The sequence below is a fragment of the Rana temporaria genome, chromosome 1 (genome assembly GCF_905171775.1).
Source record: "Rana temporaria chromosome 1, aRanTem1.1, whole genome shotgun sequence".
Classification (NCBI taxonomy): domain Eukaryota; kingdom Metazoa; phylum Chordata; class Amphibia; order Anura; family Ranidae; genus Rana; species Rana temporaria.
In genome coordinates this window covers 135,207,754-135,232,730 of record NC_053489.1, presented here as the reverse complement: position 1 = coordinate 135,232,730, position 24,977 = coordinate 135,207,754, and the positions used below count along the sequence as shown (strand labels likewise).

The 24,977-nt window shown below is 38.8% G+C and overlaps 1 protein-coding gene across 4 annotated transcripts in view; it reads right to left on the bottom strand.

The window, feature by feature from the left end:
* Positions 1–24,977, bottom strand: part of FER (FER tyrosine kinase) — a 353,477-nt gene that overhangs the window by 191,890 nt on the left and 136,610 nt on the right. For all 4 annotated transcript variants that reach the window (XM_040343195.1, XM_040343168.1, XM_040343185.1 and 1 more), the window contains one exon: positions 10,223–10,315. In XM_040343195.1, coding sequence (XP_040199129.1) covers positions 10,223–10,315 — 93 coding nt within the window. The remainder of the gene's footprint in view (positions 1–10,222; positions 10,316–24,977) is intronic.

Genomic DNA, 24,977 nt, shown 5'->3' with positions numbered 1-24,977 from the left:
AGCATTGTAAAACAATTTGAGAAAAGGCTTCACAAAGCACTAAAACAAACCTCAGAGCAGATTACAAGCAACCTCACAAAGGAAGTAAGAGTTGGGACACCGCACTGAGGCATTAGAACTGAAAGTGGAGGAAATTGAGAATTATACTTAAGAATACCTGACTGAAAAAAATGTCACACTTCAAAACAGATTAGAGAATTTTGAGAATCACGCCAGAAGGTCTAACCGGCAATTCAGAGGAATCCCAAAGTCAGTCATAGATCCACAAGCAACAATTATGGCATTATGGCAGGAATTCAAACCAGGAATACCAATAGAAAGGCTGGAGAGGGACAGAGTTCATAGGGCTCTCATGCCCAAAAAAGCAGATGGACCACCAAGAGACATAATAGCTAAATTCCATTTCTACATAACTAAAGAGCAGATGCAGCAAGAGAAAAGAACAATTTAATATTCCAAGACCACAACTACCAGCTGTTTGCAGACCTCTCCAAATTGACAAAAACTAAAAGAAGGGCAATGAAATATATTTGGACTTGAAGGAACATATTAATAATTTAACAATGTAACATGTTACATTTTTTCCCATAATGTTATGGACAGTACTGCAGCAAGTTAATGTTATAGTTAAGAATACTGTTTAAACGTTGTCATTTCCCCCTCTAGAATCCCTTTAGTTACTATGGATACCTACTTTAGGTACACCCACATGAAATTATTAGTTTGCCAATAGGGTTGTGAACTGTTTTACCATTATTTAAATATTGTGATTTACAGTATTTTTATGCACAATATTGTGATATCTTAGGCACCATGGACTCTATAGATTCCACTTGGCATATGGTCCCATACATGGTAATAGTATTTCCTAAAAGATAGTATTCTAAAGACTATCTAGAAATGTTTGCATTTTTCCCCTCTCTTTTTCTGAAAGTTTTAATACATATATTCATGAATATAATAGATTTAGTTAGGGTGATCAACCATACATCCTTGTGATGTATACCTTTATTATTTAGGCGGCTCTCCAGCACACAGAAAACCCATGCGCCTAACCTTGCTTTCCTCGGATCCCCGCAATAATATGTGGGGGTTCGACGAGAGCACCCTGTCCCCTGATGGGGGGTTTTACCCCTCAGCACGGGCAAATCTCAAATATTTGTATTCTCTTATTGTTTTCAGATGTCTTATAATTTCTTTTGTTTTTTTATTTATTTTCTGAGTTTGCTAGCTCTGGATCCCCTTACCCTCAATTTTTTCTTCCGTTCGCGAGGGTTGGGCCGAGAAGTCGCCACATCAGCACAACCGGTAAGAGTAGCTTACCCCCTCCTTGAAGAGATTCCACACAAACGGTCCAAGCATATACTAAGCCTGATTGACTCTGGAAATTTAATTTTCGCAGAGTCCATACTATCTGGTAAGCCTGCATCTACACTGGTGGTGGGATATCTTTCTGCATTTGGAAATCCAAATCACATATTCTGTCACTGGAAATCAACAATTTATCCTTCTCTATTTTCCATTTTGAACTTTGTGGTATTTACCTATCACGCTGCACATTCTGGACTTCATTATTTATTTATTTATTGCTTGATGTATTGGCCTCCATTTCATGTGCAATATATATTTTTCACATTGTTTATGCGATTTTGACTTTACTGTCACATATTTTGCATTTTATTGTATTTGAGCGCTGCACTTTCTTTTCCACATTTTGTTTTTGCTTCTCACTTTTCAGTAGCCATGTTTAGCAGCTTGATACATACACATAAGAAACAGGGAGAATGTTGCGCTATTAATAAAAACTACACTAGACAAACAGTTGATAATAAAAAGATATTGAGAATGTTGTGGATGCAAAGAAAACCCCTAAATGAAAGAGGAATAAAAACAATGACTGGCAAAAAGAGTCTTTGTATCAATCAACGATCGTTACAAACAAGTTCTTCAGTGATGAATAGACTGTTGAAAACATAGACGATAACCAACACCACTAAGTAAAAAAGTGGAGGCTTACCAAATGGCAAGCAGTAACCAGCTTGCGGCTGCAAACCCCAGCCAGGGCCTTTTGATGATCCTCGTAGGGGGATGACAAGGGGGTAGATGTTGAAGCTTCCCACTCCAAGAGCCACAAGATCACGGCGTGTCACACACAAAAAGAAGGAACTCAATGGTGAAGTACAGCAGGACCAGTGTGTACAAGTTATTCGTGACTCAAGGGACCACCACCACCAGAACACCCTAATTTTAAAAGGCTTACCAGAACGTAGGCAATATAAACATGTGGCTAAACCCCTAGCCAGGGCCTTTAGGATCCTCTCGCAGTGATATATCCCACAGGTCCTCCGGTAGTAAAGGTCAGTGGGTGCATGGAAAAAACGATAATGCCCACATAGTGAAGTATGCAAGTTGAGGGGTTTATTTAAAAAAATAGTACACTTACAGGTTTAAAAGCAGGATAATAGATAGAAGCCGGCCGGCTCTAACAATCGCCCGTCCACACGGAACGAAGAAAACGTCTTGCGTCAGCACGCTACCTTCCCGACGCACGTTTCGTCACAAGTTGACGTCATCAAGGGGCACGGGCGACGTGCTGACGCAAGACGTTTTCTTCGTTCCGTGTGGACGGGCGATTGTTAGAGCCGGCCGGCTTCTATCTATTATCCTGCTTTTAAACCTGTAAGTGTACTATTTTTTTAAATAAACCCCTCAACTTGCATACTTCACTATGTGGGCATTATCGTTTTTTCCATGCACCCACTGACCTTTACTACCGGAGGACCTGTGGGATATATCACTGCGAGAGGATCCTAAAGGCCCTGGCTAGGGGTTTAGCCACATGTTTATATTGCCTACGTTCTGGTAAGCCTTTTAAAATTAGGGTGTTCTGGTGGTGGTGGTCCCTTGAGTCACGAATAACTTGTACACACTGGTCCTGCTGTACTTCACCATTGAGTTCCTTCTTTTTGTGTGTGACACGCCGTGATCTTGTGGCTCTTGGAGTGGGAAGCTTCAACATCTACCCCCTTGTCATCCCCCTACGAGGATCATCAAAAGGCCCTGGCTGGGGTTTGCAGCCGCAAGCTGGTTACTGCTTGCCATTTGGTAAGCCTCCACTTTTTTACTTAGTGGTGTTGGTTATCGTCTATGTTTTCAACAGTCTATTCATCACTGAAGAACTTGTTTGTAACGATCGTTGATTGATACAAAGACTCTTTTTGCCAGTCATTGTTTTTATTCCTCTTTCATTTAGGGGTTTTCTTTGCATCCACAACATTCTCAATATCTTTTTATTATCAACTGTTTGTCTAGTGTAGTTTTTATTAATAGCGCAACATTCTCCCTGTTTCTTATGTGATTTGTGTTTGTATGACACTGTTATGTTGCAGCTTAGCTAGCCAATTTAAATGTTAAAGCGCGGTATTTTTCTTTTTCTGTTACTAGTTGTTTACATACACATAGCAGCGCAGTAATTCACACCACAACAGCTTTGGCTTCTACTAAAAAGAGGGGCACTCTAATAGCAGTTCATCATACAATACCATTCTCACTACATTCTGAAATAAAAGACCCAGAGGGCAGATACCTAATATTAACCCCTTCAATACTGGGCTTTTATACCCACCTCAATACCAGGCCTATTCTGGCACTTCTCTCCTACATGTACAAATCATCATTCTTTTGCTAGAAAATTATGCAGAACCCCCAAACATTATATATGTTTTTTTAGCAGACACCCTAGGGAATAAAACGACAGTCATTGCAACGTTTTAGCTCGCAGAGTATTTGCGCAATAATTTTTCAACTGCTTTTTGTTTTTAAATGGTTTCATGAATTAAAAAATAACAAAACAGTCAGCCCAATTGTTTTGTAAAATATGAAAGATTATGTTTCACAGAGTAAATAGATACCCAACATGTCACACCTTAAAATTGCGCACACTCATGGAATTGCGCCAAACTGTGGTACTTAAAAATCTCAATAGGCGACGCTTGGAAAATGTTTACAGGTTACCAGTTTAGATTTACAGAGAAGGTCTAGTGCTAGAATTGTTGCTGGCACTCCAACGCAAGTGGCGATACCTCACAAATGTGGGAGGGACTTATATGTGCGTTCGCTTCTGCGCGCGAGCTACCGGGGACAGGGGTGTTTTCATTTTTTTTTATTTTACACTTTAAAAATAAAATTATAACACTTTTATTCCTATTACAAGGAATGTAAACATTCCTTGTAATAGGAAATGTGTGTGATAGGTCCTCTTTATGGAGAGATGTGGGGTCAATAAGATCCCGCATCTCTGGAAAGCATGAGATCGTGAAAGAAATCTCACCGATCTTATGATTAATATTGCTTACTAGCCGCAATCGCAGCTTTACTTCCGGGTACCCGGGCGTGACGTCATCACATCGCGCCCAGGCCTTCGACGGTCATAGAGATGACAGGTGACCATCTGGTCACCAGTCATCTCTGCTTCCTAAAGAACAAAAACATACAGCGCACAAGGGTTAAGTGAATGTCACTTTATAGTCTGTAATGTGTGGAAAAACATATATGCATGAAAAATTGATTTTTTTTTTTGAAATAGCCACTAATAGCACACAGGGAAAAAGAACATTAAAATTTTAAAAATACTAATAAAAATAGTCCGCATGCGGACTATTTTTATTAGTATTTTTATTAGTATTTTTAAAATTTGAATGTTCTTTTTCCCTGTGTGCTATTAGTGGCTATTTCAAAAAAAAATTAAATTTTTCATGCATATATGTTTTTCCACACATTACAGACTATAAAGTGACATTCACTTAACCCTTGTGCGCTGTATGTTTTTGTTCTTTTGCTTTTTGCCCATGTCTCCTTAGTGGTTGACAGCTGCACGGGTTTATGTTTTAGTGAAACTTCTTAAACCACTGACAATACTGTGGTTTACCGTTCCTATGGTGTAGCGCTTCTTGCGGGTGTTTCTTTGTATCTCTGCTTCCTAGCCTGCACCGGACATTTCTTTCTCCGGGCCCCCGATGGCACGGGAGAGCCCGGAGAAGCACCGGATGGCGGCGGGAGGGGACACCTATAAGAACGATCAAGCAACAGGACTGCCGCTATGATCGTTCTTATGGTGTACAGAATCGCCAGCACTAAAGAATGATATCTGAATGATGCCTCTAGCTGCAGGCATCATTCAGATATCACAGCACAAAGCCCAGGACGTCATATGACTTCCACCCAGGATGGGAAATCCCATCTGTGGACATCAAATGACTATGGGCCAGTATTGAAGTGGTTAAGAGGTAATGTTATGGACACGACTGTGTCCTTTTTTGTCACATCTTTTTCAAACCATAGATACCCACAAGATGGGAGCTCTCATTGTCTGTGGTGATTCCAATCAGGTCCTCCTCCCGTTTCTGAACAAAACCCTGTATATCCCACCAAGATATCAAAATAAAAAGGACTCTCTCTAATCTTATATCCAAGTATAAATTAGTTAATTATTGGAGAGAATCTAATCCTACAAAGAGAAATTACACCTATTATTCTAATCCACACCAATCATCGAGTCGTATCGATCACATTTTCTTAGTAGTCATGGTACCGGAAATTGTTAATTCTAATATTATACAGATCCCATGGTCTGATCACAATGCTGTATACACCACCATTGCCTCAACAATACCTAAGAAACATGACCCAACATGGTACCTCCCAGACATAATACTTAAAACATCCCACATATTGCCTAACAATTGAACAGGCCCTAAAAGAGTATTTAACCCATAATACGAGCCCCGACATTTCCACACTCACAATTTGGAAAGCACACAAACCAGTTTTAAGAAGTACATTCCAACAGCAAATGGGGATACTTAAAAAAGAACGTAAAAATCTTGCTCTAAAATTAGAAAAGGAACGTAACGCATCATTTATAGCCTTCCAAAATGACCCTAACCCCTCCGCAAAAACACATCTAGAAAAAGCGTGTTTAGAATATGACTTGTTCCTAACTGATTCAGCTGAAAAATCACTGCATAAAACCAAACACATGTTCTACATGAAATCTAACAAATTCGGAACACTTCTGGCTAGAACACTGAAGTCCATCAACAAATCATTTAAACCCATCTTAAATTGGCAAATAATACATCCACTAGTAACCCACTTAAAATAGTGCAGACATTCAGCTCTCATTTAAAAGCACTTTATACTGAATCAAATACTTTTAATACTGCTGCTGCTGCAGACTCTTTTTTTCTCACATATCAACCTTCCACAGATGAATGAATATCAAAAAATATTAGAAAAACCCATTACAGGAGAAGAAGTAGCAGCAACCATTAACCACTTAGGACTCAGACCATTATGCAGGTTAAGGACCTTGCCCCTTTTTGCGATTCGGCACTGCGTCACTTTAACGTCCCGGTCGTGCGACGTGGCTCCCAAACAAAATTGGCGTCCTTTTTTTCCCACAAAGAGAGCTTTCTTTTGGTGGTATTTGATCACCTCCGCAGTTTTTATTTTTTGCGCTATGAACAAAAATAGAGCTACAAATTTTGAAAAAAAAAAAATCATATTTTTTGCTATAATAAATATCCCCCAAAAATATATAAAAACATGTTTTTTTTTCTTCAGTTTAGGCAGATACGTATTCTACCTATTTTTGGTTAAAAAAAAAAATCTCAATAAGCGTTTATCGACTGGTTTGCGCAAAATTTATAGCGTTTACAAAATAGGGGATAGTTTTATTGCATTTATTAATAATTTTTTTTTTTTTACTACTAATGGTGGTGATCAGCGATAAAAATGCATTGTTTACTGTGAAAATGACAATTGCAGTTTAGGAGTTAACCACTAGGGGGCACTGTAGGGGTTAAGTGTGACGTCATATGTGTTTCTAACTGTAGGGGGGCGGGACGTGTGACGTCAGTGATTGTCTTTCCCTATATCAGGGAACAGATGATCACTGACACTGCCACAATGAAAAACGGGGAAGATGTGTTTACACACACCTTCCCCGTTCTTCAGCTCCGATCACCGATTGTGGGGCACCGGCGGCGATCGGGTCCGCGGGTCCTGCGGGCGCGGTCACGGAGCTTCGGACTGGGTCATGAGCGCACGCTCACAACCCCACGGCTGGGCTCAAAGAGACACGTACATGTACGTGATTGTGCCCAGCCATGCCATTCTGCCGACGTATATCGGCGTAAAGGGGTCCTAAAGTGGTTAAAGAGCTTAAAACAAATAAGAGACCAGGCCCAGACGGATACTCTGCCCTTTATTACCAGACTGTAAAAGAACTTAATTTCCCCCTTACTAGCAGAAGCATTTAATGACTTACTGGAAAATAAATCCTTTAGGCAAGAATCATTGATGGCCATCATATGCATGATTCCAAAACTGCATACAGATGATACCCTTAGTACAAATTACCGCCCTATTTACATGTTAAACACGGATATCAAACTATTAGCAAAAACTTTAGCAAGCCGCCTCAATAAAATCATTGGTACTCTCGTTCACCGGGACCAAGTTGGCTTCATGACCTCTCGCCAGGCAGGGGACAAGGTACGTAGAGCGGTCCTTTTAACGCATATTGCTAAAACACGTCGACACCGACTGCGCAAACAATTCGATCCAACCCCAAAAATTTTAATGCCATGACTAAGCACTAACAGTGTGCGAAACGCGTCGGCTGTCCCTTCTTGTGACTGTATTTTTTGGATTTGCATGTCCAGCTTTTATCAATAAAAAGACTCCTTTTTTAAGTTTCCCTGGAGTGCGGCTGTCCATTTATCTCCATTTTTTGTATCCTGCCTTGTGCATTGCCAGCACCTTGGACTCCTGAGAGGCTCCTCTAATTGTCTGCAGAGATCCACCTGGAGCGATGATCCCTCTTCACTAGCACAAGATATGTATTTGCAGATGATATCCTCCTATTTCTTTCATCCCCCTCAAGTATCAGGTGATAATCTCATCCCAATCCTCAATAACTTTGCGACACTTTCTGGAGTATACATTAATCCTAAAAAAATGTATAGCGTTAAATATATCTGTTACTAGTACGGAACTGAGCTCTGCTAAAATAGGTTTACCCTTTACATGGACTGATAGATCTAACAGCATCATGGACAGAACTTTTCTTATACAACAATCCTCCAATTCTAAAACAAGTATCGAATCTAATGAATTCATGGTCTCAACTCCCACTATCATGGTTTGGAGGAATCAATGCAGTCAAAATGACGATACTACCTAAGCTACTATATTTATTCAGAGTATTACCTATCCAAATTCCAGCATATTATTTAAGAATATCACAAAGGAAAGTATCGTCATTTATCTGGGGCACTTCTAAACCGAGAAAAAAGTAATATACTCTATATCTCCCTAAACTAAATGGAGGTCTTGGATGTCCTAATTTTGCATACTATTACAGGGCAGCACACATAGCAACTTACCAAATACCATGCGCAAAATTAAACCCCACTATGGGTGTCAATAGAAGCAAGTGAATGTGAACCGATCCCAATTTCCAACTTACTTTGGACTTCCCCAAAAGACCATAAAGGGCTACAAAATCCCATTATTAAGCATTTTCTTTTCCTTTGGGATAGATTCAAAATTAGAAACCGATTCCAATCTCTCCACAATCCTTTATTATCATTTTACAAAAACCCTGCCTTTTATCCTGCATGGGTCTCCCCTAGATCCTTTAAAAAATGGGCTTCGCAGGATGTCCTATATTTGTATAAATTTGTAAACGCATCCTCATTTATTCTGTTCCCAACCCTAAGAGAAACATACGGCCTACCACAATTGGAGTTAGATCTTCAAATAAAAAACTTTTACACACCCTTACTGGATACCGAAATATCTTTCACTCATTTGACTAGTTTGTACAGATTTTTAAGAAAGACCCCCATGCGAGAGGCATAATATCTACCTTATATTCTCATGCAGTAGTCCAATCTGGAATAGATAAACCACCTTATGCCCGGAAAGGGGAGGAGGATCTAGGGCGGGAACTAGACAACTCAAATTGGAATCAGATATGGAATACCACAAAAACAGCTTCACCCAACATACAGGTGGTAGAGGCAAACTATAAAGTATTAACGAGATGGTACTTGGTACCTGCTAGGATAGCTAAATACGCAAAGAATTACTCTGCACAATGTTTCAGGGTTGTTCTGACATAGGTACACATTTCCATACTTGGTGGTCATGTCCGAAAGCTCAGATATTTTGGATAGGGATATTCAAGATTGCATTAATACTAAGTGGAAAGAATATTCCTTTAGATCCTGCCACGGCACTTCTCAACTTGAAACCAGAAGGTATTTAGCATTCTCAATTTAAATTGCTATTGCAGCTTTTCACAGCAGCTAAACAGACTTTGGCAAAAGCATGGAAATCTTCAAAGTTAGTGGTAAATGAAGCGGTGACTAAAATGAACAACACTATGACCCATGCCAAGATGCTAGCTATGGACATAATCCCTCAGTTTGAGAAAATATGGATGCTATGCCATCATCTTTTGATAATACGGTACTCTTGCCATGGTGACTAGAACAATAGGAACCAATACATCTCTCTCTAGTTGTGGTGGAGGCTCTCTGTCTGACCTCACGGACCCCTTCCATTCCATTCTTCTCTCCTTCCATTTTCTTGACCTTTTCTTAATTTTTTTACTTTTTTTTTTCTGGTAATAAATTAGAATTTTTCTTAACAATTTGAAGCTCCTGTTTTTTTAATTATATGATAATCTGAATTACTCAAGAACGCAAATAAGAAGGTTACTCTTACAATACCTCTAGGCTTGACACCTTTTGAAGAACTGTAAATACCTTCTAAAGTTTTAATCGATCCTGTTTCGATATTATTTAATAGTTATCATTACATTCTCAATTTATTAACATTGAGCTTCTCACACCTGACTGCATGATTTTCTATTTACTTTATGCAATTTGTACACTACTTCTGTACTATTCAATAAAATATTTTAACAAGGAAAATGATTGGATGTTGGCATAGTGGGGGTCGCTCTTTTCTAGTTATTCAATACCAGTCACACAAATGGACAGTGGACTGATGGAGGATTTGAATCACTGTAAACAAAGTTTTAATTGCTTTAAAATTATCATTAAAAAGTTAAATATTAAAATAACATCCTATGCACTTTTCACTAAAGCTTTGCTTTAAGACAAAAAGAAAGTTCACGATAACTCACAGATGAAGATCCCAGCATGGACTTTGGCGATCGTATAATCCCTGCTATTGAATGACGTAATGTATCAAACTTGGATACTCTTTCTTTTCTTTCCTGAAAATGAATTTAAAACAAAATTACAAACTGGTGTAATAGCAACAAAAAAAATCACTTGGTTATTAAATACTGTTTCAGCTTATATTTAAAAAAGCAACCCAATGCTTTCTATACGTTATGTCAGAGAAAAAAAAGATCAGTCTTAACTAGTTTTGGACAGTTCGATGTATCAGGTCAGTGAATGTAGACAGTTAACAGGAGATGTGCTTAAATGATACATGAGACACAAAGTCATACCTACAAGAGACCTTTAAAGGCTGGGGACATGTGACTGGTACATGAGACTGCCAGAAACCAATGCCAAAAGAGCCTTCTTACAAATCAGCACTTCCACTCCCATTACAGGGTGTTTCCCCTTGTGGGCCATGCAGTAAGTATAGCACCAGTGGTTTTATCAAACCTTTAAAATGAACCCACATTTCTAAACCCGGAAGAGCCAATATGCAAAAACACAACCAAGAATACAAAATAATTTGAGGATTGTACCCTTTCTACTTTCATAGGACTGGAAATCAGTAGGAGCTCTACTCTGTCTGTGGGCACCCCCATCATTCTTATTTACAAGACAATCCAAAGAAGAGGAATGGCCACGTACAGCTAGGAATTTATCAAACTTATTCATATGAGTAGCAGGATGGAGACCTGAGGATGTCATAATGTGATTTTTCACAGGATAAAAATGAACACTCTGCACATGCTCAGTTTGGTGTGCATTGCTAGAGAGGTTTTTATATTTTTGGGGGAGGTGCATAAGACAGTCAGAGGAGAATGAAAACCCCTCCTACGAGCTTTAACCAGTGCTTGGCCGGACACTGATAGAAGTCACAAGACTGCTATAAACTGCTGATGAGAAAAGGTATTTAGCAGTTTATATTTACATATATTTTTTGCATTTCCATGTTCTGTGTACTGTGGGAGACCAGATATAGTGAATGCATGGTCCTGGGTCTAGTAACGCTTTAAACATTTTAAAAATGGTGACATTAACATTTCAATAAAATTAGCTCATTTATCGATAGTAACACAACCTAATTAAAAGACAAGCTGTTGTAAAAAATAACCATTAGGATTTATAAATGCATAAGTGAATATTAGCTCTGTGCTAATGAAGTTGAGAATACGCCAAGATGCCTAGCGTATTATAAAACTCATTACTTGTAAATTAATTAGTTCCTAATGTTTGTTAACAGGTGTTTTTGACAATGGTTGTCAACAAAAAATACATCAAGACAAATCATATGCTATTAAATACTAATCTTTAAAAGACAATACATTGTTCATTGTTGCTCATAAATAAGATCTATGGGGGGCTAGCAGCATGGGGTGGTAAAATAATGCAGCATTCACTGTTGTTCAATATATTACATATTCTAATCAATAGGCAGTCTCTGGGTTTCAAACAAGATTCTGTAGGTTTTTTTCTTAAGTTGAATTTGTATGCAAGTTGGAACAGATACATTTAAGTAACATCATTTTTAAGTTTTTTGGTTAGCATAGGGAAGGGTTAACGCCACTGTAATGTGGACAAGTAACATAGCAATCACAATCAGCCCAATTAACATACACTACTAATAAAAGTAAACCAAATGTGTGTTGCACAGCCAGACACTGTAAAGTGATTCCACAACAACAAACTAATATTCAAATTCATTCAGTGTAGCGCAACACCTAAAATCAATAACATATAAATAGTCCAAAGTCCCACAAAACTGGGTACTAAACATATATCCAGCAACTTCCAGGTAATAAATAAAAAATTGTGATGAAAATATATTTAGCAAAACACCCCGTGTCTTCACTATTCATGCATAGTGCACATCCATTACCAGGTGAAGGGCCTGCTCACATCAATTAAATTACCAACACGCTAATCGATCTTTAACCTAGGTACATCTCTTGTATGCTCCTTGGCTAACACAGGGCATCAGTCCCATCCACTTTCTGTAGCTCTCCACGGACTCAGCTCACATATTATACAAGGCAGAAAGGCACAAACATAGTGTACTCCGTATTGATTTTTATTTATAACACCCCACAATAAAATACACTTACAAAATGAAAGAATTAAAGCGCTAATCAGAGCATTATCTCCAGCTAGCTCACCAACGCATACAGCGCGACTCTGGCCTGATGTCACAGGCTCGACTCCTCCCTTCTAGATGCATTGCGCCATGTAATTGGGCTTCCTCAGTAAGGAAATGCAATAACTGATCATCCCAATGCCTGTGCATGGCTTTGGTGAGATGTCAGAGGTTGGAATGGAGGCAGGATATAGATAATAATATAGATATAGATTAGATATAGAGAGAGAGAGAGAGAAAGAGAGAGAGAAATTGATGCTGCATGGTATAGTGAGGTGTAGATAGTGGGAAAAAGTGTGGCAAGGGTGTATTTTAGGCGAGTGGAAGAAAAATCTGAAAATCAGCAGCGGTCTGGGGGCGGGGGGGGGTTTAGTCAAATAGCTCTGATCAGCAGAATGTTAACTGCTGATCAGAGCTTTTGTTCAAAAGGATGAAGTAGTATGCATTTTGAATAAGTGTCATCATAGATTAACCCAGTGTTTCCCAACTCCAGTCCTCAAGGCACACCAACAGGTCATGTTTTCAGGATTTCCCTCAGATAAAACGGCTGTGGTAATTACTAAGGCAGTGAAACTGATCAAATCACCTGTGCAAAATAATGGAAAGCCTGAAAACATGACCTGTTGGTGTGCCTTGAGGACTGGAGTTGGGAAACACTGGATTAATCTATATAAGGGAATATAAGGAGACCGTGTGTATGTTGTTGTTTGTATGTTAAAGTATAAATGTAACAGTGTTTAATGTCTATTTTTGTAAAGTCTTTTTGAAATAAAAAAAAAGTAAAAAAAAAAAAAAAAAAAAAAAAAGCTTCTGCTGAATAGTTTTAAAATGAGCTCATGGTCACTGAAATGACCATGAGCTTATAGCAGAAGGAGGCAGTCAGGTCCGTATGGCATATGGACCTGGCCAGCAGGAAGCAGTGCTTTAGGTTAGAGCGGTATAATTAATCGTTAAGAAAAAAATTGTGATCTCGATTCAACCCCCCTCAAGATCTCTATGCAGAAATTCCAAATTCATTCATGTAACAAGTGTAGAGAGTTCTCTGCTCATTCAAATGTCAAAAGGAAAAAAAAAAAAAGCCTGCCAAAATTTTTACAACATTGTCTGCACTGGTAAAACAACAAACATTGTAACTTTTTGTTCTTGGATCAAAGGAATGAACTCCAGTGTGTAGATGAGGGCAGTTTAACCATTTAAAAAAAACAAATCTTTTTCTGACACTTGTTTCTTCAAAAAAGGTAAAACCTGTCTTTTTTGAGAGAAAATCACTTGGAATCCCCAAACATTATATGTATTATTTTAGCAGAGACCCTAGGGAATAAAATGGTGATTGTTACAATATTTTATGTCACACTGTATTTGCGCAGCAGTTTTTCAAACACAATGTTTTGGGAAAAAAATACACTACTTGGAGGACCTTCACAGACTGGGTACCCTTTTCATGTTTAAGGTCCACTCCCTTGGACCTGTACAGCACCCTGCAGAAATGCCTTAGTGCTGTGGTGTCCAGGATTCCACTTCGCAGGGTCCAGCATACAGAGGCCTCATTACAGGCAAAACCTTGCATGATCTTGAGTCATCTTTGCAAGGCTCGGATACCATTTATCTAAGCATAGGGAGCCTATGTCAAATGGATCGGATCGATCAATCCCTTGATTAATTTAAGAACCGTTTCTGGGACTAGAGATTTGGAGCTCAGAGAACTAAAACAACTGTGCCATACACCTTGCAGACACTGGTAAAAAACAGAAGTACTTCCTGTATGGGAGGGGTTATATAGGGGATCACTTCATGTCTAAAGACCTTAAGCCTACCAGTGTCCATTCACCTTGAGATGAAGTATAACCCAGTAGGTAATTTTAGTCTAACTCTGTGTCCCATGATGTATGAAAAATAAATACAATTTCTGGAGTAAAGGTCCGCTTTAAATTCTCCGACACCATATACATGTTTGTGGATCAGGGTGAACTCCCTAACTTCTTTATACAGAAATAAATGTTTATTGACAAAATTATTACTGCAGTTGTATCTTTCTGGTGCATGTGTTCTAAAATGATAGTGACTGAATTACATGCAGTAAATGTTTGATGACTGTCACATACACTGCTGAATACATATGCCCCAAAGTGTAATTCTTAAGAAGAAAGCATCACGAGACAAGCATATGAGGCTTGCTTTGAACCAAGCAGTTCATTGCAGATGGCTACTCAAATAAATGTATGAGGGCAGCAACCTTAGCAAACATTTTACCTTCTTACCATCTATTACCCTGAGCATGAAAATATGCAGTGATCTAGTAATACAAGGAACTTTATTATCAATTTAGGACATGATTTTCAGACATATTTTGAAAGCAATATCAAATCACATTTGTGATTTTTACTTAACCTTCTGTCAAACATTTGTTTGATGAAAATGGGCTGATAATATAGATTAGAACTGGGTTACATTTTGGGCAAGTGTCTGAAAGAGAATGTATTAGTGGGTAACAAAATGCTCCTCAGTGGCATGGAGAGCAAATTTACTTCCATTTTGATAAGGTGCATAGACTTATTTTTTCTTTTACAGTCCTTGAACATGGGTCACAACATTCTTGAGAAGCAGAAGATTAAAGTCTGAAAGCACATGCTGTGAAAGTCAATGAATATAAGCCGTGGAGAAGGAGGCGATGAGATGAAAAAAATAAAAATGTTTCATTAAATCAATTCTAGAACAGTTAACCTAGCACAGCTAAGGAAATGACGCTTGGAACACACATAGAACTTTCATATGTACTGTATGGCTGAAAACAAATCTACAAGAAAAAAAAAATTCTGCTCATTTCTTTATTTATTCATATTTAAAGCACCAACCTTTTCAATTGGGTTTGTAGAATGTTAATCTGGAGGTCCACCCTAAAGTGGAACTTCCGCTCATCCAAATCCTCTCCTTCTCCCACAATTGGCACCTTTCGGGGGGGGGGGGGGAGTATACCTGACAGGTATCCTTTCCCATTTCCAGGAGCCTCAGCCGCGGATATTGACATCATGGCTGGGACTCCCTCCTCCTCCCTCCCCCAACCGGCGGGCCAGTAGGAGAGAGGAGCGGGCCTCGCACATGCACAGTAGGGTCCCCGGCGTGAAGCCGAAAGGCTACACTGCCAGGTACCCTTACTCACAATCGCAGTGGCAGCACCCGACAGCTGATGGAAATATCAGCTGCGGTGCCGACATTGCTGGACTCCAGGACATGCAAGTGTCCTATTATTAAAAGCCAGCAGCTGTAGTATGTGTAGCTGGTGGTTTTTCATTATTTATTTTGGGTGGAACACCACTTTAAACCAAATATCAGTATACACTCTTAAGGGAGCTTAGGCACACACAACATTTTTGGTGGCATTCAACTTCCACAGATGTAACAGGTATACAAAGTTAAAACACCACCAAAACTTAACACTGAGTTGAGAACGAGACGTTCCCTGCTTTTGACATATCTCAAAAAAGACCTCCAGATGCAAAGACCATTTGCCTCTAGACTTTGAGGAGTTAGCCTGCTTGATTTCCACTCTCAGAAAGTAAACTGCAAAATGGGTTGAGATGTGAAGCTCCACCTACTGAGGAATGTGGGAGACTTCCAGCACAGCTACAGAATTTTTTATTCCACCCTGGTGATTGACATACGTCATCAACTGAATCCCCAGGGAGCAGTTCAATGCGAAAGATAGATTCTTAATGCATGTAATTTTAGGACATTGCTAGGCAACAGATTCCATCTAGGACTAGAGGCCTGTACTGAGAGCTGACCTAACACCCTTCCCAGCCAAGCAGAATGGCATCTGCCGTGACAACAATTCAATGAAGGAGCAGTACGGGCTTGCTTGTCAACTGCAATAGGAAATAAAGCCACAACAGGTAGGGCTTAAATCGGACGATTCATGCACATCATTCTAGCTGCAAAACCCAGGTATGGTGTTGTGCATACAGAATGGCCTTGAAGTTAAAAACCAAAGAAAGTCTAGAACTTGCATTAAAGTCCCCAGGATTATTAATTTTTTTCATAAGAGGAATACCCATCGCGAGACACACAGCTGGTTCTGCAAACTAATGTGGACATGCAAGTATGCATTCTAAATGTCTACGGATGCCATGAAATCCCTGATGAGGAAAGGCTACAACTTGATTTATAAAGAATCCCAACATTAACATAAAACACTAAATATTGTCATTTAACCATTAATAAAGTATATAATAATTTCTCTTCTGTTATTTTAACTTGTTCGCTACTTTTGACGTGTCTGGTGACAGGTTAATATATATATATATGAAGAGGAACTTCAGCATGACAATGACCCAAAGCATACATCCAAATCAACAAAGTAATGGCTTCACAGAAGATGAGCAAAGTTTTGGAATGGCCCAGCCAGTGCCCAGACCTGAATCCGATTGAAAATCTGTGGTGTGATCTGAAGAGGTCTGTGCACAGGCGATGCCCTCGCAATCTACCAGATTTGGAGTGTTTTTGCAAAGAATTGTGGTTAAATATTGCAAAGTCAAGATGTGTCATGCTCATACTCATACCCAAAAAGACTGAGTGCTGTCATAAAATCAAAAGGTGATACAACATATTATTAGTTTAAGGGTGTGCACACTTATGCAACCACATTATTTTAGTTTTTTATTTCTACTTCCCTCCACCTAAAATATTTCAGTTTGTTTTTCAATTGAGGTGTACTTTATTGGTCACATTAACAGGTGGAGAAAGTTGTGAAATGATTTAGCTTTGTCTCATTCATTTACATCACAAAAACCTGACATTTAAACAGGAGTGTGTAGACTTGTTATAGCCATTGTATGCCCAATAAACACCAACCTTTCTAAATCTGTCCACTAATAGTAAAAAGGACTACATACTAAATGTGCCTACTCCGACGTTGTGTTTTGCAAATCTACCTTTTAAAAATAAAATATTCTAGGAGAGGCATATGTTGCTAGAAAGCATGCTTTGCCAAACCTACATTTATAAAGGCTAAATCAGCTAGATTTAGAATGTTTTACAATTCCCAAGCCATTCAAGAATAAAAAGGAGCCAACACAACACAGGTATGACTTACAAAGTACAAAAAATACTAACTGAACAGGCTTGCTCTAACATGAATGAAGCACTGTAGCCTTACACACTATTGACAAAACTCTGTGTAACCAAAAAGCATATGGGTCTACCACCCTATGGTCAAATAATGCAAACATGAAAAGCTTACAAGGTATGAGCCAAATGTTGTCAGAGCTGCATAATACACAAAATGTTATTACAGCTAGCAAAAAATATACCTCTAGCTATAATAGCACTTGGCAATCAATTGACAAAAGTAAAATCATTTTAAAAAGAAAGCACAATGGGGGAATTGTACAAAACCACTACCTTTAGCTTGTTACTAGAGATGCACCGAAATTTCAGTGGTCAAAACATATCACATTTTTCCAATAGAGAAAAAGGTGCCGATAATGGCGCCGAAAACTCACACAATTTTGCTGCTATTTTACCGTGCATTTACTGTACGGGTGCAATCTTGCTGCTTTTTCAATTGGACGGTGCAATTTTGGTGCGTTTTTTTTTTTTTACTGACAAAAAATGCAGCACGCACAATGGACCAGTGTAAAGACTTGCATAGAATTTTAAGGGATGCATTCTTCTTGAGCTTTTTTTGTGCTAAAGGTGCCGATAATGGCTGACAAATGCTTATTCATTTAAATTCATTATATTAAATTGTTTTAAATATAATACAATTATATATAAAAATATAGATTTAAAAAAAAAAAACATTTTTGGTTTCGGCCAAGTGCATCCTGAATTTTCGGTACCAAATTCCCACTTATATCCCTTCTATCAGCTAGAAGCTGACTGGTTGCCATGCGCATCTGCTCCAGATTCTGACTTCTCCAGTCGTGACAATCTCTTCAATGAATTTAATATATTTTAACCACTTGCCGACCAGCTCACGCCAATATACATCGGCAAAGTGGTTCGTTCCCACAAATCGCTGCACAGATACGCCTGTACCTTTAAGGGCAATAGCTTGCGCGCCAGCTGCACGACAGGGAACCCAATGCGCATGATTGCATGCATGAGAGCAGGTAGACGGATTTGTGTGTGTAAACACACAAACCCCTGTTCTGTTAAGGGAGAGGAGACATATTGTTTGTTCCTACTTAGTAGGAACAACGATATGCCTCCTCCCCCAGTCAATCCTATCCCCATACAGCTACAAACACTAACTAGGGAACACGTTTAACCCCTTGAACTCCTCGTTAACCCCTTCTCTATTGACATTTATACAGTAATCATTGCATTTGTATATTACCGTTCATTGTATAAATGTCAATGCTCCCAAAAATTTGTCAAAAGTGTCCGATTTGTCCGCCGCAATGTCGCAGTACCACTAAAACCTGCAGATCACTGCCATTACTAGTAAAAATAGATAAATAAAAATGACAAAATTCGTTCCCATAGTTTATAGACGCTATAACTTTTGTGCAAACCAATCAATACACTTATTGCGATTTTTTTTACCAAAAATATGTAGAAGAATATACATTGGCCAAAACCGAGGAAGAATTTTTTTTTAAAAAAACATTTTGGGGATATTTATTATAGAAAAAAGTAAAAAACACAACCTTTAGAACCACTAACAGAAATCCTGAGTGGAGTGATCGGCTCTTTATACTCTTCAGTTAGACTACCCTTACCCTGCCTTCTCTGGCTCTTTTCATTGCATACATCGATTTCTTTCCCAACAAACAATGCTGCTGCCTTGACTCTCAAGAACCAACCCATACATTGTCATAGCAAGAATTCTCCAAGTCAGGTTTTGATGTCATAGGAAGGAGTTTCTTGCTAAAGGCACAAGGTGAAAAAAAAATGGTAGGGCATTAGTTTTTTTTTGGGGGGGGGGGGGGGGGTTTGGATTTGGGTCTCGCCCATACAAATGATATTTGAAACAAGTAATAAAACATTAACGCACATTAATAGTATCATGTGCCTTCAGTAGATCTATTTTACATTCTCACAGCCTATCAGAAACCTCCAGCCAGGTCAATGTAGAGCCTGCATCCCTGCACTGCCTATGCTGTAAATGTACTATCAAGAACAGCTGCTACAGTTGGTGGGAAAAGACTTTACACCAGGGGCAGAAATTACATTGCTGCCTCCGGCAATACTAAGAACAACAATACTAAAGCACTACAGGCAAGGAATCCTACTAAGACAAGAATCTGAAGGTCTTCTGTTTGTCAATTAACATCAGTGTGAAAAGGGCAGGCCCCAACTGTCATCAGCTTTCAGCTCTTTAATTGGTCATGACAATGATAAGTAAAATAAGACTTGTAAAACTAAAGTCACAGGAATTACCAGGAGAGGCTAAATGTTTTCAAGGTCAAGTGTAAGAGGAAAAAATGATAGTAAAACAGACAGCAAATGACCTAAACACCCTAATACTCACTTTGATTATTCTGACATTAATAAATGGATTTCCATTATTTTGCTGGCAATGCTCTGACAGTAATGCAAGCACTGCATGTAAATGTCTACAATATACTATGTACAATAGGGATTTTTATCACATATCCAGCTGTATTCCAGGTCTACAGTCTGCATTCATTTACCAATTGATAGAAAATCCTGACAATAGTTTATGGCCAGAGGCTTCATTCTGACAAACAGTAAAGAAGAAATAAGATCGTGAGCATCTTAAGCTGATTAAATCCTGTAAATTTTATTTCTTTCTGCTGCATTTTAAATATTCTTCTCTACAATAGGAATCAATGCCTTTTTTTTTATATTGTCTTTTACAACTCATTTAACCTGGTTTAAATAGAAGTAATGTCAAGTGAAAAAGTCATAAAGCAACGACTGAAATTGCTAACCTAGCCTTGAAGTAGAAAGAGAGACTGTTTAGTTGCAACTATGGCAGTACACCATCTAGTATGGCTAGTGATAATTACTGCTAGGTAGGGGTGCAACGGATCAAAAAACTCACGGATCGGATCGATCCTCGGATCAGGAGTCACGGATCGGATCATTTTCGGATCAGCGCCAAAAAAAAAAAAAAAGGGTGTTTTCATTGGTCCAAAAAAAAAAATGTGTGTGTATATATATATATATATATATATATATATATATATATATATATATATATATATATATATATATATATATATATATATATATATATATATATATATATATATATATATATATATATACATATACACACACACACACACACACACACATACATTTCAGGGGTGGATTAAAGAGGAAGCAGGTGAGGCTGTTTGGGACTTGTTAAAAGTACAATCTTGATGTTTTTACAGAATATATATATATATATATATATATATATATATATATATATTTTCTGTAAAAACATCAAGATTGTACTTTTAACAAGTCCCAAACAGCCTCACCTGCTTCCTCTTTAATCCACCCCTGAAATGTGCTCTTCCCCCCCCCCCCCTCCTCTCACACCAGTGCTTCTCTGCTAATATTCCCTCTCCATGTCGGCTTGCCAGAGCCCAGTGCACAGCGTGACACGCCTCCCCGGGGAGGCGTGTCACGCTGGGCTCTGGCAGCAGACTGGCCGCCGCTCCGGAGCTAGGCCGAAGCCGGGGACTTTCCTAGGCCTAGGCTCCGGAGCGCTCCGCGGATCGCGGGGTGTGCCGATCCGAACGGGGTGGCCCGTTCGGATCACGGATCGGTGACGATCCGTTGCACCCCTACTGCTAGGGTTTTATTTTTTTCTTTAGGCTCCATGCACACTGGGCTTAAAAATAAAAATGGCAGTTCCCTTGGCAGTTTAGGCGAGTTTAGTGGGGGTTTTTTTCTGACAAAAAGCTCCAACCAATGCCTCTAAACGCCAAGCTCATTTATGCCTGTAATTATCCTAATGTGTATGGACACATAGGATAACAGTGAGTGGCTTTTACAGGCAGAACACAAAACTCCTGTAGAAACAGATTTTTTTTTAAACCAGCGTGCATGGAGCCCTAAAGGGCATTTAGAAAAAAATACTAATGGAAGTCCATAATAAATCTGAGCAAAAAGTACTTAAGTTGGCCATAAACTGTTAAAATTGTGTCTGGTTTCCAATAAATGGGCCAAAACTTGAGCAGTGGGTGGCCCTGATGGCAGCTTACCACCCCCATCATCATTTAAATCCAAACATTTAAGAAGCTGAGCATTAGATTCTTGGCCAAACAGTGACTGCAGACAATCAGCTACAGTCAGTGTATGACCGCACCCACTGCACTCTGACATAAGAATAGCCCCAGCAGGGAATTCGGCCATATACACTGTTTAGTGCGCTAAAAGAGCTCTATTAATATTTTTACTCAGACCAGAGACTTAACAGAAACAACAAACATCTATTAGTGTATGACCAGCTTTAGTAAATAAACCGTTTAATGCGCTGTTATGACAGACAGAAGACTAGCTTGGCTTTAGAGTTATATTTGACGTCACGTTTAAAGGGTCACTAAAGGAAAAATAAATTTTAGCTGAAATTACTGTTTACAGGGTATAGAGACATAAAAGTTAACCGATTCCTTTTAAAAATGATTAAAAATACATAAAAATCAATCATATAATGTGCCTCTAGTTTCACTTTCGGTTTTAAACTGGTTTCATGTTCCTGTGAACTAAAGAGACACACAGAAAAATAACAAACAAATCCAGGGCAGTGTTTTGTTTTTAAAATGAATCTGATTGGTTCTGAGGAGTTTTAGACACACAGTAATGACAGCTTAGACCACCTTGAAAAGCTCCCAGTACTGTGGTTATAAGGAGCCAGACAATCAGGAAGTGTGGAGATCACAGCAGAATTACAGCAACTTCAAAGCAAAACGAACAATAAGGACATGAAACCACTACTGCAGTAAGGTAAAGGAAGCTATTTAGCTAAAATAAAAAAATTCCTTTAGTGATCATTTAAATTTGTTTTAGTAATAGTCTTGACTAAAATGCTGTTTCAGTTTTAGCCGTGTATTAGTAATCTGAAGTGTTTAGTCGTATTTTAGTCGACTAAAATCTAATGGTTTCGGTAAATTGTAATTTATTATTTAAGTATTTCTCTAGAATTCCCAAAATCATTACATACTCCTGGAGTAAAAATATAATATGTTATCTATTGGAATAAGGTTTGAACATTTACTACAGACACAGATTAGGGCTGGGTTCACACTGGTGTGATGTTAGACATCTCATGTGATTCGTACTTGCAATGCTGTGCAGATCACATGCGATATCTGTGCAATGCAAATTCAGCCGTACAGATTGTGTGGCTGAATGTGCATGGCATGCGCACCAAAATGGTACAGGACCCTTTTTTTGGTCCGCACTGAAATAGGATCGAAAGGTTGTTCACACCCATGCGATCTGACTCCTGAACCATTTCACAGTTCGCACTGTGATACGTGAACTGATCTGGGGGGGGGGGGGGGTCCATTAACTTTCTATTAACACTTGCAGTTGCTCACATAAAGCAGGATCAACTGCCTGCGAGTCCTATGCACTGGAAATCGCACTTGTGTGAACTGGAACGGAGCCATTGTGATATAGACTATGGGCCAGATCCACAAACAAATTGCGCCGGCGTATTTATGGATACGCCGCGTAATTTCAAAGTTCCCCCGTCGTATCTTTGTTTTGTATACACAAAACAAGATACGACTGAATGAGGGATCCATCCGACAGGCGTACATCTTAGTATGCCGTCGGATCGTAGGTGCATATTTACGCTGGCCGCTAGGTGGCGTTTCTGTAGAATTCCGCGTCGAGTATGCAAATTAGCTAGATACGGCGATCCACAAACGTACGTCCGGCCGGCGCATTTTTTTAAGCCGTTTCCGTAAGGCTTTTTTCGGCGTATAGTTACCCCTGCTATATGAGGCGTATCCTATGTTAAGTATGGCCGTCGTTCCCGCGTCGAATTTTGAAAATGTTACGTCGTTTGCCTAAGTCGTACGCGAATAGGGATTTGCGTAGAATGACGTCACCGTCATAAACATTGGCTTGTTGCGGGTTAATTTCGAGCATGCACACTGGGATACCCCCGCGGACGCCGCATGCGCAGTTAAAAAAAACGTCATTTACGTTGGGTCAAGACTTATTAACATAAAACACGCCCCCATCACATACATTTGAATTGCGTGCCCTTACGCCACATACGCTTACGCTACGCCGCCGTAGCTTACGGCGGAAATTCTTTCGGGATGCAAAAAAAAAAAAAGCTGTAAGTTACAGCGGCGTAGCGTATCAGAGATACGCTACGCCGGACGGAGGAATGCGCATTAATGGCCCTATATTTATAAATAAAACAAATAAAAACATTGCTTTTTGACAAACAGAAATGCAACTGCACATATTACCTAAATATATTATCCCAAAAAAAATTAAAATAACAAAAGCTTTTCTAAAATTTATTTTTTCCCTTTCAGCGGCTTAGTAGATGCCCCAAACGTATTCTTATTTAGTAGTGCAGTGTTAATTATGACGTCAAATTTTTATCTCGTTTTAGTCATAGTCTTGAGTTAAATGGCATTTTAGTTTTAGACATCCGAATTGTTTTAGCCATATTTTAGTCAACGAAAATATTTTCATTGACAAAATTAACACTGCTTGGCTTCATGAACTTGACAAGTTTTGTTGTGGTTTCTGCTACAGCTACGGCACCAGTACTTCAAATTTCCCAAAAATTAACACTCTTTAAACACATATACACATTGATGAAAACAAACAACTTAGGGTGAGCCCAGTAAATTATTCTAAAAGGCATCGCCCAACAAATTAAAGACATGACTATAAAAGAAATCTGTAAGTTCTGTATAAAATTGTATTCTATTTTTAAGTATTGCAAACTGAACTCATTATGCACACGGCACTAATTATGTTTTCATAACATGTTTGCATTTTTTTTTTTGCGTTATGATTACAATTTGCCTATGTTACGCCCCTTGTTACCATAAACGTACAATTGTAATATTGTGATACCCAAGTCATCAAGTGTATAAACACCTTCAATTGAGTCATAATAAAGCAGAACCGTTTTTGAAAAGATGCTGTGAATCTTTTATGTCTGTTCCCCACTGCATTAGTTATTTTGGAACCACTAATTAATATGAGGATAGGAGCTGCCCATCTATAAAATATCCAGAACAGATGGCGAGCCAGCCAGGAGGGGGTTTACAGGTAACCCTGAGAATCCAAAATGAGGAGCTGGAGACTAAAGGAATTTCTGATAAATCAGCCAGCTGAGGTAAGCCCTTTGCTTGCATTTGAGTTATCGGGCTTTCTAGATTGGTAAGGCATTTACAGGACAAAGGTTCCCTTTTTTATTCCCCTTAATCGAACTGTAATTGATTGGTGTTATAGATAAGAAAAGGAAGAATAGTGCTGTTCACAGGTATATGTAGTACACATGTGCTAGATGAAAGTAGTTTAGAGGCAAGAAGGTATAGGCACAAGTAGAGAAGAGAAAATTATGGCCATTAAATTAAGGGAAAGAAAAATAAGAGACACTCAAAAATGCCAAGTGCAACAGGAGCACT